General features: G+C 46.0%; 1 protein-coding gene across 2 annotated transcripts in view; it reads left to right on the forward strand.

The window, feature by feature from the left end:
- Positions 1-2,818: 2,818 nt before the first annotated feature.
- ADCY2 (adenylate cyclase 2) overlaps positions 2,819-14,392 on the forward strand; it is a gene marked incomplete at its 5' end in the record, with an annotated part of 125,498 nt that continues 113,924 nt past the window's right edge. The window contains one exon of one of the 2 annotated variants that reach the window (XM_082234240.1): positions 2,819-3,055. In XM_082234240.1, the coding sequence (XP_082090366.1) occupies positions 2,819-3,055 (237 nt within the window). The remainder of the gene's footprint in view (positions 3,056-14,392) is intronic. The other variant, XM_082234241.1, reaches the window with a different exon arrangement.

Consider the following 14,392-nt stretch of genomic DNA (forward strand, 5'->3'; position numbering starts at 1 on the left):
CACTATGCCACCGCTATGAAGCCCTACATAGCTTTGGTCCAGGCTATCTGAAAGACTGTATTCCCTCATCCCAAACTGCCCAGGTTCTGAGATCTTCCATGGAGGCCTTTCTCCAGGCACACTTGGTGGGGATGCAGGACAGGGCCTTTTCAGTGGCTACTCCCAGACTATGGAACTCTCTCTGGGGAAGTCAAACTGACTCCCTCCTTGTTGTTCTGCCTGGAGATGAAGAACAGCAGGCTCTGGGGGACAGGTGGCTTTTACTGAAAGGGCTGGTGCCATGCTGTTTTTATTGTAATTATCTGTAAGTTTATTGTTGTTGTTTAGTCGTTTAGTCGTGTCCGACTCTTCGTGACCCCATGGACCAGAGCACGCCAGGCACTTCTGTCTTCCACTGCCTCCCGCAGTTTGGTCAGACTCATGTTGGTAGCTTCGAGAACACTGTCCAACCATCTCGTCCTCTGTCGTCCCCTTCTCCTTGTGCCCTCCATCTTTCCCAACATCAGGGTCTTTTCCAGGGAGTCTTCTCTTCTCATGAGGTGGCCAAAGTATTGGAGCCTCAGCTTCAGGATCTGCCCTTCCAGTGAGCACTCAGGGCTGATTTCCTTCAGAATGGAGAGGTTTGATCTTCTTGCAGTCCATGGGACTCTCAAGAGTCTCCTCCAGCACCAGAATTCAAAAGCATCCATTCTTCAGCCTTCTTTATGGTCCAGCTCTCACTTCCATACATCACTACTGGGAAAACCATAGCTTTAACTATACGGACCTTTGTTGGCAAGGTGATGTCTCTGCTTTTTAAGATGCTGTCTAGGTTGGCCATAGCTTTTCTCCCAAGGAGCAGGCGTCTTTCAATTTTGTGGCTGCTGTCCCCATCTGCAGTGATCATGGAGCCCAAGAAAGAAAAATCTCTCACTGCCTCCATTTCTTCCCCTTCTATTTGCCAGGAGGTGATGGGCCCAGTGGCCACGTTCTTCGTTTTTTTGATGTTGAGCTTCAGACCATATTTTGAGCTTTCCTCTTTCACCCTCATTAAAAGATTCTTTAATTCCTCCTCACTTTCTGCCATCAAGGTTGTGTCATCTGCATATCTGAGGTTGTTGATATTTCTTCCGGCAATCTTAATTCCGGCTTGGGATTCATCCAGCCCAGCCTTTCGCATGATGAATTCTGCATATAAGTTAAATAAGCAGGGAGACAATATACAACCTTCTCTTGCTCCTTTCCCAATTTTGAACCAATCCGTTGTTCCATATCCAGTTCTAACTGTAGCTTCTTGTCCCACATAGAGATTTCTCAGGAGACAGATGAGGTGATCAGGCACTCCCATTTCTGTAAGAACTTGCCATAGTTTGCTGTGGTCAACACAGTCAAAGGCTTTTGCATAGTCAATGTAGCAGAAGTAGATGTCTTTTTGGAACTCTCTGGCTTTCTCCATAATCCAGCGCATGTTTGCAATTTGGTCTCTGGCTCCTCTGCCTCTTCTAAATCCAGTTTGCACTTCTGGGAGTTCTCGGTCCACATACTGCTTGAGCCTGTAAGTTTATACACAATGATAACTCTATCAGTGTTTATTTTTTATGACTGTTATTTTCAATGTTTTTAGCTGTTCTTATTTTTATCTGTAAGCTGCCAAGTTCCCAAACAAACACCCCCCCACCTGTGCAGTTCAGGTGCCCCCGCTGGGGCTCCAGGAGGGGAGCAAGTCTGTCTTTCTGCTTTGCTGCGCCTTCACCAGGAGCCAACTCGGCAGCCTCGCTGCGCTCGCACACCCGGCTATTAGCTGCTTGCCTGAGCGCTGCTCGAGACAGAGGACGGCAGAGCCCTGGGGACAGGCGTCTCCCAGCCGCCGGAGGAAATCTCTTGAAAGCTGCTCCCCTGGACATTGGGGAGTAAGCGCCCCTGAATCCAGAGAGGCTTCCTCCTGGTCCGGAGCCAACACGCGCCTGCAGAGGTTGCGATCCATCCCATGCAACTGTCACCCAAGCAAGTGGCACTTGGGCTGCACGCCTGTACTCACTTACTCTGGAGTAAGCCCCGGGGACTTTCTTGCGATTGCCCAGGGTTGTCCTGCTTGGGGCGTGGATCTAGTTGCGGGAAGCCCGGCGCCTGGCCCCACTTCCGACCCGCGCGCTCCGGCGCAAGGCGACCCCTTTCACGCAGCTGAAGGAGAGCTCAGTCAGTAAAGCATGAGCCCCACCTTGGGCAAAAGATTTTTGCGTTCCGGCGGGTTGGACTAGATGTCCCCCGGGATCCCTTTCCACTCTCTCCCGTTTCTATAACACCTCGAACCCGCGAAGTCCTTGTCCTGGCTGTCGGCGTCCGGAATGGATCCACTTGCGCCCGCCGCCCAGCTGCCCTCCCCCGTCGCCCAGTGCAGCGCTCACCGCAGAGAAGCGTGGCCCTGGAAGGGCTCCCCGGGGTCATCTAGTCCAACCCCGGCAGGGCCACGCGGCCTTCCCGCCGGCGGAGCGCGCGCTCCCGCGCCCAAGGCGGCTGCCGGCGGGGGGGGGGCGGGCAGGGGGCGGGCGGCGGAGCCGGAGCCGGAGCCCGCCTTCTCCTCGCGCGTCGCCGCCACTCGGGGACTGGCTGGGGCGCCTTCGGCCGCTCGCCTCTCCGCCGGGACGCCGCCGCCGCCGCCGCCGCCAGCAGCCGCAGCCGCAGCAGCCTCAGCAGCAGGCGAGCGCCCTCGGGCTCCCGGCGCGGCATGTGGAGGCGGCCGGGGCGCTGCGCCGTCGGGGGCGGGCGGGGGGCGGCGGCGGCGGCGGCGTCGTCCTGAGGAGCGGAGCCTGGCCGGCCAGATCGGCGGCGCCCGCGCGCCATGCGGAGGCAGCGGGAGCCGGCGGAGCGCGGCGAGGGCTGCGGGGCCCCGGAGGGCTCGGAGGGGCCCCGGTGCCGGCTGCGCCTGTGCTGCCCCCGCCGCCGCCGCCGCGACTGGCTCTACGAGTCGTACTACTGCCTGAGCCAGCAGCACCCGCTGCTCGTCTTCCTGCTGCTCATCGTGCTGGGCGCCTGCCTGGCGCTGCTGGCCGTCTTCTTCTTCGCCGCCGCCGGGATGGTGAGTCCGAGGGGCGCAGAGGGGCTTCTCCCCCGCCGCCGCCGCCCGGGGGAGCCGAGAGCAGGCTGGGCTGCGGCCCCCTCAACTTGCCAAGAGAGAAAGGAAGGCTTCCAGCATAGGCAGAGCTTATTTTCCTTCCATATATATATACCGTGTATATATATATATGAATAGTTTCATCGATGATTTCTTTTTAAATCGTCTCGTTTTATTCTCACATGAATGGGCTGGATTTTAATTTGGAGCTTTATTGATTTTTCTTTTTTAAAAAATGTATGATTATTCAGTTTCACACATAACGGTACACATTTTTTGTAGCTTTGCGTTTCTAATGAATGGGAAGCCTCAATTCTGGACAACTTTGGTGCAAGTGGCTTACAGATTTGGCAGCTCTCAAACTTGCCGGAATACCACGATCCAGAGGTGATGGGCCGATGGAGAAATGTTTTGTAAAAAAGCATTTCATGTGATTAGAAATTCAAACGTAGCCCTGCCTGTATTGCTTTGAAACGCAAGTGACATTATGATCATGCTTAATGTATGCATTTTGCGACCTACCACAGTTGATTAGTCGGGCAGCCTGATCCCACGCCAAGGAAGTCCCACTTTATACAGTGGCATTTACTCCAAGGAAAGTTTGTGAGGGATTGTAGCCTTACTTCCATCTCAGCTTTTTCAGGTTGCTTTTAAAAAAGGATTGTTCTACTCTGCTGTAATCCCGTTGTGGAGCTATTTGGAATGTTCTGGTCTGGATTTATCCCTTCTTTTCTGTACTCCAGAGCCTCTGCTGCGTTTTCCTTTTACATTTCTTATACTGGCAGATAACTTCATAACCCATTTCTGCTCAGGAGATGCAGTTAATTTCAGATAAGCCGCTGCAATTGTTACCTCATGGTGTGTCTGGCAAAGCAGAGACTCTCCTTGGCCTCCCCAACCCCTGCACTTTCTAGCAGTTTTATATTTTCAAAGCAGGTTTGAATTGTGACTGCCTTCGGATCTGTTTCAGCACAAAATTACTTTGTGCAATCTCTTGGGCAACTTGCATGTATTCATGTAAATAGCAGAGGACACGCCTGCTTGGGAAGGCTGCTGGGTCCTTTTAGTTAAATATTCTGTTCATGGATCACAAGTGGAATAAAACTGCCAGGCCTCTAGTCCTCAACATAGCTACTTGGAAACCTCCCGCAGATTTCAGCAGAGTTTCTGGCCGAGTAAGTGTGCTTAGGCTTGCAGTCCAAATTTAATACCTCTAATTCATTTGCTTGTTTTCCTTCCTGCTGACAGATTAACCTTATTGGTATTTGTTGTTCAGGTGAAGGTTTTAAAGCTACAAAAGAGCTTTAACTAACACTTAAATGTTTTCACCTCAAAACAGGAGTTGAAGGAGCCACCTCCCTCCATTTTTGATGTTTGGGCATGAGTGCCATTGCTAATGTGGCAAAAAGGACAAGCACCCACAGTCAGGAAGAAGTTTGGGCAGGCTGGGGAAAACCCCAAGGTTTGCAGAAGTGAGAAAAATATTCAGGAAAAGATGGTGTGGGGCGGGGGGGGGGGGAGAGGAGGAGGAGGGAGGACTGGGGGGGCGCCATGGGACAGAATGCTGACTGATGGTGGGGGTGGGCAGGAACAGGCTGGAATGGAGGATTCTAGAGAAAAGGTCTGACTGGCTGAGTGGAACAGTGAATAAGGAGCACCGCACACGGGAACAGCTTGTTACAGGTCACACTCGCTATCCACGTTTTTCATTTGCTTCAAACAGTTAAAAGGTAGTCTGTTGCTCACATCATTTGCTACACATGCAAGATTGACTGTAGTTAACAACCCTCTAATTTTCAGCAGAGGAAAACTTTGTGCCATTTGTCGAATTCCTTATTAGCTTGTTCCAGGGCTCCAGTTCTTCTCCACTAAAATCTATGGGAGTTTTTGCTCTTGACTTCTGTATAGGAGCCGGATTGCACCCTCAGTCTAAAGTTCAGGGAAATAAACCGTAATCAGGTGTAGCCAAAATGCTCCTTTTCCCCCTCCTGATTGCCGCAGTTAGTCAAAGAGATTTCCATTCTTGTGAAGTATTTCCATGTTCAGAATGTAATGCTGTGAACCACGGTGAGCTGCAATCTTGCTTATCAATGAACGTCACACGGAAGAGCTGCACTTACACCTTATTAATTTCTCCCTGAATCGAGAGTTGGAATAAATGAGGATTTTCCTACCCATTCTCTGCGCACAGAAAGAAACTCTCACACACTCCTTTTTTGCCTATCCTTCTCCACATCCCTGGCATATTCCCCTGCTTTGGAGGAGAGTAGGCAAACCAATTGTGGAAACTAGGTGGGAGAAGGCATGGCTGCCTCATCACTGACTGCCTGATTCAGTGGGGAATTTAAAGGCACAGAGCGGATTTCCAGGTTGCAACTCTCAGGGTGACTCTGCATTGAAACCATGTGCTCTGCCACTAAGCTATGTCCTATCCTTAGCCTTAGCCTTTTTTCCCCCTAATGAACACCTTTGGTATGCAGTTTTGACTAATACAGTATGCACATTTTTGCAAGCAATTTTCTGTAATACAATACATGCATTTATGTTTTTTTCAATCACATATATGTATTCTCATGCAATCACTCCTCCCTAATTTATGCATTTTTGTAGACATTGCAAAATTTGGAGAAGTGCTAATTTCTGAAGGATGCCTTCAGTTTTGGTTCACATATTGTTTCCAGAAGTACAACTTAAATAGTTTCTCACTAATATGCAAATAAAATCTGATTCTTCCCCATCCCACCCTCATTTTATAAAATAAGATTACTGCATACTTGATGATTTGGACAGCCCTGTTTAGGGACGTTTTTAGTGTTTGATGTTTTATTGTGTTTTAAATCCCCTGTTGGAAGCCGCCCAGAGTGGCTGGGGAGGCATGGCCAGGTGGGCAGGGTATAAGTAATAAATAATAATAATAATAATAATAATAATAATAATAATAATAATAATAATAATAAATTGAATGTATGAGCGGACTCTATTCAAAAACATTGCATTTGAAGGCATATGTAATATAAATAAAAACCACTTTACATCAGTTTGATAGCAGGACAATGTACAAAAGGCAATTATGTTCATGTAAACGTAAAATCCACAATAATATGTCAGGCATAAAATGCCATTGAAACAACATTAAATAGGCAGTGAAAACAAAATACAAGAAGACTAGGTGCTAGAGGATAATAGAAATGTGATTCTATGACACTCAGAGGTGATGTGAGAATTGTACTGTTGGTATGAAGTCTAAGATGACTCTTCACACCTCCAAAGCAGTATTTTCTGTTGCAACGAGGATGCATTTGTAAACCGGAAGGGTGCTTGATTTTTACCATAGTGGTTAGTCAGTTGGGAATCTGAGTGCTTCACATTTGGAGCAGACTGTTATGGAGGAACTGCCTAGAAACTTCTTCTGCACCCGTCTCCCATTTTATGAAGGTTTTGCAGAGGTGTTAAATTGGAAGGTGGGGGGATGCATTCTGGTCAAGGAGGTTTCTGCTGGAGAAGTGGGTCACCTGGGTCAGGAATGGCCATGAGCCATTGGAAGTTACTTTCTGAGTTTTAATAGACCTTCAAAGTTTATAAACGTTTCTGTGGTATACAGAGCTATGTCAATTTCAGAGCAGATATAAAACAAAAACACTGAAGCCAGTGAAATAGCTAGAGGTAAGCTAGAGCAGTAGTATTTCTGTTCAGATTAGACTGATGGTCTTCTCCCATCACCCTGCTCTAAATATTCTGTGATATGTTCAAGTCCAGTGCATAAAATAATTAGAGGGAGGGTGTTGCCTACGAAATCCAAAGCTTCCATTGTGGACGTCATAGAACTGAAATGCACTTAAAGAGCCTGTGTTGAAAAGGCACAATCCCCTTGATCCTGATTTTGTCATGCATCTGAAACATTCTTAGGCTAGTTTAAACATTTTCCTCGCTGCAAGTGTGTCATCATGGCTGCAGCTCTGAACTGAGGGGCTCTTGAGTGGTATGTAAGCCACGGTTTTCATTGGCAGAGGCTGGGCAGGCTGAGAGACAGGCTGTGAATCACAGAAAAATAGAATAGTGCAACCCGCTGCAATGCAGGAATTGCAGCTAAAGCATCCTGCCAGATGGCCACCCAACCTCTGCTTGAAAACCTCCTAGAAAGCAGGGGCTGCCTCCTTCCAAGGGAGTCCTTTCCACTGCTGAACTGCTCTCACCACCAGAAAGAATGTTATAGTTTAGTTTGTCTTTGGCATTCCAGGCATGCCATAGGAAGGGGGAGAAAGCTCATTTATAATGTATTTAGGAGGCTTTATTTCCCAATGGCTAGCAGTGAAAAATGGGATCTAGAGAGGGAGAAAGAACTAGCCACTTACTGTTTTATCCATGAAGTTTGCTTTATAACATAATATTTGTCCTTGTGTTCATCTTCCATTGGCTGCTGAACCAGAACCATTAGGTCACTGGACGTTTTATACTTCAAAGCTCCCCCCCCCCAGTCTCTCTTACCCTAGATACTATCAAGGGTCAAGTATTTTATCAGGTATAATTTTCCTTTTATTGTTTACAATGTACTGTGCTGCAATTTGCTGTGTCTGAGAATTCATAATTACTAAGTGGTAATCAGAAAGATGAAAGAGAACGGCTGATTATCTATAAATTGTAAGACTATGCAAACTACATTTTCATTCACTGACTGACCATAGGTGTTACATGGTAATAAAAGATAAAAAGTTATGATAATAATGCTGATTTTCATATCATAATTTGCAAAATTATTTGCAATGTAAATCCTGCAATTACATCTGTTGCATAAATTGAAACATATTATTCAGCATTTTCATATTCCTATATAATGAGACTATTCTTCTGCGTTGCTTTTGAAATTTGCAGTAAATGGTCTACTGTAATAATATCATTCCTGATTTGTGTCTGTGAGTGCATTAATTTTTCTGAGAAATGTAACACTGGCAGTTCCAAAGGAAATAAAACATAAGATGCAGCTTACAAATAGCAAGGACACTCCAGCTGGCAATGGATTTGGGCATTTAGCCCTGGGTTTAAGCTCAAACCTCCTGATTAAAATCAGAACGGCTTTAATTTTAGTTGGATTGCCTCAAATAAATGTGCAGATTATAAATATCAACCCAAATATCACAAAATGCTCCACAATATATAACAGGCCATTAAAAATAAATATTTATTCAATATGTCCTTCTAGAATGCCAGGTATGGTGATGCAGACTAGGTAAAGGTAAAGGGACCCCTGACCATTAGGTCCACTTGTGACCGACTTGCGGCGCTCATCTCACTTTATTGGCCGCGGGAGCCGGCGTACAGCTTCTGGGTCATGTGGCCAGCATGACTAAGCCGCTTCTGGCGAACCAGAGCAGCACACGGAAACACTGTTTACCTTTCCGCCAGAGCGGTATCTATTTATCTACTTGCACTTTTGGTACCTATTTATCTACTTGCTTTCGAACTGCTAGGTTGGCAGGAGCAGGGACCGAGCAACGGGAGCTCACCCCGTAGCGGGGATTCGAACCACCGACCTTCTGACTGCGTTAAGTATAAACTAGGCAGACTAGTTTATACTTAAAAGTCTATCATAACTCTAGAGAAACAGCATTTAAAAGAGGAAGTAAAGCCACTGAGTTCAGTGGGACTTACTGGTAGGTAGGTGTGTATAGGATTTCAGCCTACTTCTTTAAAATATCAGTGTGCAGCTTTGGCAAATCCAGAATGGCTTGAAAATTTACTAATCAATTTTGCTTCTAAGAATGTAACACTTTTCTATATACAGTTTCTTAAATATAACATTTCCTGAGGCAACTTTGGAAATGAACATTCAAGGTTAGGAGTGCCATGCATTCAAATGACATTCTTTTGAACCATCATATTACTTTCTCTGTGACCAAGTACCTGCATTGCCTCTTTATTACTGATTTACAGTAGAATAATAAAGTGCACACTGAGGAAATCAGGCTTCAGGTTTTTACATATTTTTTAAGTGAAAGCAAGCAGCATTTCCCTCTGAGCCTCTTCAGAAGCTCACTACAGTGGTACCTCGGGTTAAGAACCTAATTTCTTCCGGAGGTCCGTTCTTAGCCTGAAACTGTTCTTAACCTGAAGCAGCACCACATTGGCTAATGGGGCCTCCCGCTGTCACTGTGCTGCCGCCGCGAGATTTCTGTTCTCATCCTGAAGCAAAGTTCTTAACCCGAGGTACTATTTCTGGGTTAGCGGAGTCTATAACCTGAAGTGTTTGTAACTCGAGGTACCACTGTACAGTACTAACAAAGAAGTGTACTTTTATTTTCTGCTTATGTATGGCCAAGGGCTACTCTGTTTATAACCCATGATTTCCTCCTGACTTTTTTTTTTTAAAGAACTTTGTTGTTGTTTAGTCGTTTAGTCGTGTCTGCCTCTTCCTGACCCCCTGGACCAGAGCACGCCAGGCACTTCTGTCTTCCACTGCCTCCCGCAGTTTGGTCAGACTCATGTTGGTAGCTTCGAGAACACTGTCCAACCATTTCGTCCTCTGTCGTCCCCTTCTCCTTGTGCCCTCCATCTTTCCCAACATCAGGGTCTTTTGCAGGGAGTCTTCTCTTCTCATGAGGTGGCCAAAGTCTTGGAGCCTCAGCTTCAGGATCTGCCCTTCCAGGGAGCACTCAGGGCTGATTTCCTTCAGAATGGAGAGGTTTGATCTTCTTGCAGTCCATGGGACTCTCAAGAGTCTCCTCCAGCACCAGAATTCAAAAGCATCAATTCTTCGGCGATCAGCCTTCTTCATGGTCCAGCTCTCACTTCCATACATCACTCCTGGGAAAACCAGAGCTTTAACTATACGGACCTTTGTTGGCAAGGTCTGTATTTAAAGAACTACTTACTATAAATAAGCAATAAAAGTGTCTTGCTTTCCATCTGGGCAGCTTATTTATAATCTTGATTTTTTTATGAATAAATAAGAATTCACTGATTTCCTGATTTTCTTAATTCCCCTGTAAATTCAAGTGTACATTTCAAGGCAGTATAACAGAACCAGAGTTGCTTTTCTCCATATGTGCTTTGTGTTGCTGAGAGCATAATCTGCCTTTCCATAACAATGATCAAGAAAAATATGAGGCCAGTTTAGTATATTCTCAGCAGGATGCTGGATGTGGACTTCTCAAATGGAAGTGTCCCTGTTGCAAAACAATCAGGCAAGAGTTTCAGAAAGTAACTTGATCAACAATATAATGTAATAATGTCCTCCCATTAATTTTACCGCTCCGCTCTCCAATATCTTTCATTTCTTGTTCTTACCAATTCTCTAAAGGATGGATTGGGTAATAATAATAATAATGTTTGTTTGTTTATACCCTGCCCATCTGGCTGGGTTCCCCCAGCTACTCTGGGTGGCTCCAAACAGAATATTAAAAACATGATCATAGAATCATAGAGTTGGAAGAGACCACAAGGGCCATCGAGTCCAACCCCCTGCCAAGCAGGAAACACCATCAGAGCACTCCTGACATATGGTTGTCAAGCCTCTGCTTAAAGACCTCCAAAGTAGGAGACTCCACCACACTCCTTGGCAGCAAATTCCACTGTCGAACAGCTCTTACTGTCAGGAAGTTCTTCCTAATGTTTAGGTGGAATCTTCTTTCTTGTAGTTTGGATCCATTGCTCCGTGTCCGCTTCTCCGGAGCAGCAGAAAACAACCTTTCTCCCTCCTCTATGTGACATCCTTTTATATATTTGAACATGGCTATCATATCACCCCTTAACCTCCTCTTCTCCAGGCTAAACATGCCCAGCTCCCTTAGCCGTTCCTCATAAGGCATCGTTTCCAGGCCTTTGACCATTTTGGTTGCCCTCCTCTGGACACGTTCCAGTTTGTCAGTGTCCTTCTTGAATTGTGGTGCCCAGAACTGGACACAGTACTCCAGGTGTGGTCTGACCAGAGCAGAATACAGTGGCACTATTACTTCCCTTGATCTAGATGCTATACTCCTATTGATGCAGCCCAGAATTGCATTGGCTTTTTTAGCTGCCGCGTCACACTGTTGGCTCATGTCAAGTTTGTGGTCAACCAAGACTCCTAGATCCTTTTCACATGTACTGCTCTCAAGCCAGGTGTCACCCATCTTGTATTTGTGCCTCTCATTTTTTTTGTCCAAGTGCAATACTTTACATAAAACATCAGACATTAAAGCTTCCCTAAACAGGGCTGCCTTCAGATGTCTTCTAAAAGATAGTTGTTTATTTCCTTGACACCTGGCGTTCCGCAGGGCGGGCGCCACCACCAAGAAGGCCCAAGAGGGAGCTTGGGCTGAGGCTTCTGGGCCCTTCTCAATAACTGATAGCTGCTGCTGGGAGGCATTCTTTGGGTGGCTTGGGTGTTTACACATACATGACATATTCTTGGATTGCGATTCCATTATTTACAGGAGTACAACTAGAATTTTTCATGTGCTTGTCTTAACTCTAGTCGCTAAAGAATTTGCACAGATATTTTGAGTGACATGAGAAAGGCACTTTTGGCATTGGTGGTTTTCAGTAACCTGAAGAGCAGAGAAAATAAGAGTATGGAATCTTACAAATTAGGAAGAAAGAGTTTAACTGGCTAGGGCAGTAGCACTTGTGAGACATATTCTGTACAGGGCTTGTTGTCAATCAGTTAAACATGAGTCAGCAGCATGTTTTATTAAAATATTTCAGTCCCACCTTACTTTCCCATAACAGGTTCGTAAAGAACATAAATCTCAATAAGGCAATAGGAGAACAAAGGAACAAGCACCAAAGCAACAGTAATGGTACATCAGCGCAGAAAGCAAATAAATAATGCCAGGCTCCTTCATGTTGTGGGAGCACACTGAAACAGGGGCACATCGGGACCCTGCTGTTTTTACCTGTTGCCTAAAGATGCAGAGGGAAGTGTCAGCTGGGTTTCCCAAAGGAGTTTCCCAGTGTGAGTGCCTAGCTTTCTGCCATTGGTAGGAGATGCATGGCATCCTGTACAGTGGTACCTCAGGTTACAAACGCTTCGGGTTACAAACACTTTGGCTAACCCGGAAGTAGTACCTCGGGTTGAGAACTTTACCTCAGGATGAGAACAGAAATTGTGCGGCGGCAGCGGGAGGCCCCATTAGCGAAAGCGCGCCTCAGGTTAAGAATGGTTTCGGGTTAAGAACGAACCTCCAGAATGAATTAAGTTTGAATTAAGAACACCACTGTATTCTCTTCATTGCAAAGTAAGGCCCCCAGCATTATTTAGTAGGCAGACTTTGTTTGGGAAGCCTTTGGGTTAAATCCCTGCTCAAGCACAAAGTTGACTTTTTGACCTTGGGCTGCTGAGCTGCTTTGCGTGGCTGTGGTGGGAATGAAGTGGGAGAACTTGAAAGAATGGGATACAGCGGCAATAAAATGAGAAAGCTCACTTGATGGGGGGTTTGGAAGAGCAGAAGCAGTTGCTCACACTAAGAACAGGACAAGATGTAGGAATGTGGGCCTGTGATTTTGCAACAACTTCAGGGACCCCTTTCAGTCTTGGCACCTGTGTGCGGCACATAAAATTCCAAGGCGCACCTTCAGTTCCAGGCTGAGCTGTGGCCATTTGTGTCCACTTGGCTAGAATAGAAGCACCTGCCCTTATCCTGAGCTAGACCATTGCTCCATCTTGCCCAGAAGTAGCTCTCCACAATATCCAGCCCTGCCTGAATGTGTTGGGGGTTAGAACCTGGTAGCTTCTGCATGTGAAACAAGTGCTCTGCCACAACAAATGCCTTTCCCAGCCTTATCCTTCTGAAAGCCTTTATTAGATTGCATGTGTTTGGATTCAATAAGTGATTTGCATACATTTTGGTCTGTAGTAAGAGAATTAGGAGAATAAAGTAGAACTTTGCAATCATTTTCCTCTCCTCTTTTTCTGCCTCTTCTTCATCTTGTTGGAAACTGGTGCAGGGAGAAGCTTCCCTGGAGAGAGAAAAACACAATTTGTAAGCCTCCCAAGTGTGACACTTTTGCAGCGATTAGCTTTGCGTATTCCGTTTCTCTGTAATGTTGATATTAAACAAAATAGTATGAAAACACATAGTCATCCATCATTTAAAAATAATTTATTTGTATCTGCTTGTCACCTCCTTGGTATGGAGTTGAAACTGAGCACACATATCTGAAAGGGGATGCTGACAGACAGGCAAAGGAGGGAGGGTGCCTTTTGCTTCAGAAACTCAACAGCCAGTCTGTGGGGCACTGCAGCTGCCACCCTGTCCAAAGAGGAAGGAGGATCTTCCTGCAGGATCCTGGGGGGCACCTCGCACCTCACCTTTAAGAAGACTGGCCTCCATATTCTCCAGCCTCCTCCTCCCTCTCCTCCCCTCCTGTAGGGGAAACTTCCTCCGCCTTCTCTGTTTAGGGGCTCCCACTGCAAATAGGGGCTCCCACGTGCTTGCAGTGGCTACTAGTGAACAGTGCTGGAAAAGAGTTTTACTCCCAACTGCAACTGGCCCTGGGTTCAAAGGTTTTTCGCCTTTCTGTGGGTGGGTAGCTGCAGTTTTGTTAGATGTCTCATCTTCATTATCACAACTTGGTGGAAGTAGCATTGGGTAGGTCTTGAGAGACTATGGCAGGCGCCTCTGGGGGTTAAGTCAAACCACAGCATCAGCAGCCCCAAAGTGGCCTCTCTGGGGTGCAAGCCTGGGCAGCGTGTGGGGGGGTTCTGGGCTGGCCAGATGACAAGAGTACACACAAGGAAAGGAAAGCAGGGCGATATGTTTGGCCCCAGCTTGGCTGCAGGTGTTGCTGGAAGGAGGCGTACAAGGCGCCGTCCAACCATCTTAGGGACTCCACTGCGGATTTGGGTTCCTAAATACAGAATTATAGAGAAATATTTTTAATAGATATTGTTTTATTTTGCTGTGGTATAAGATGAAACATGCATTTTTGTCTTCTTTTTTATAATATTCTATGAAATCAGTACTATTTATTGCTCCCATTAAATTTATTGAATAATGCATAGATTTAGTAACACTTGATCAAATATACAGTAATTCTAATTAGGATTTTTAAAATACTTGCTTAATAGCTGGAGGGCATGGTTTCTTGGCATGATGAAACAGTAAAATAAAGGCTGTTTTTTCCTGGAAGCAGAGGTGTGCAAGTGTGCCAGTACTTAGACTTTGCCTAATACTGACAGTTATTATTTTAGATGTGAGGAGGCATGAACATTTTGATGGCCACTGTTTCAGAGGGGAAGTTAAAGTAAGCATACCTGTCTCCCACTGAAATCAGCGGTGCTTTAAACAGCTTCACTAACTCATTTGTATGCCATATTTCTAATAC

Source organism: Podarcis vaucheri (assembly GCF_965113315.1).
Source record: "Podarcis vaucheri genome assembly, chromosome: 8".
Classification (NCBI taxonomy): Eukaryota; Metazoa; Chordata; class Lepidosauria; order Squamata; family Lacertidae; genus Podarcis; species Podarcis vaucheri.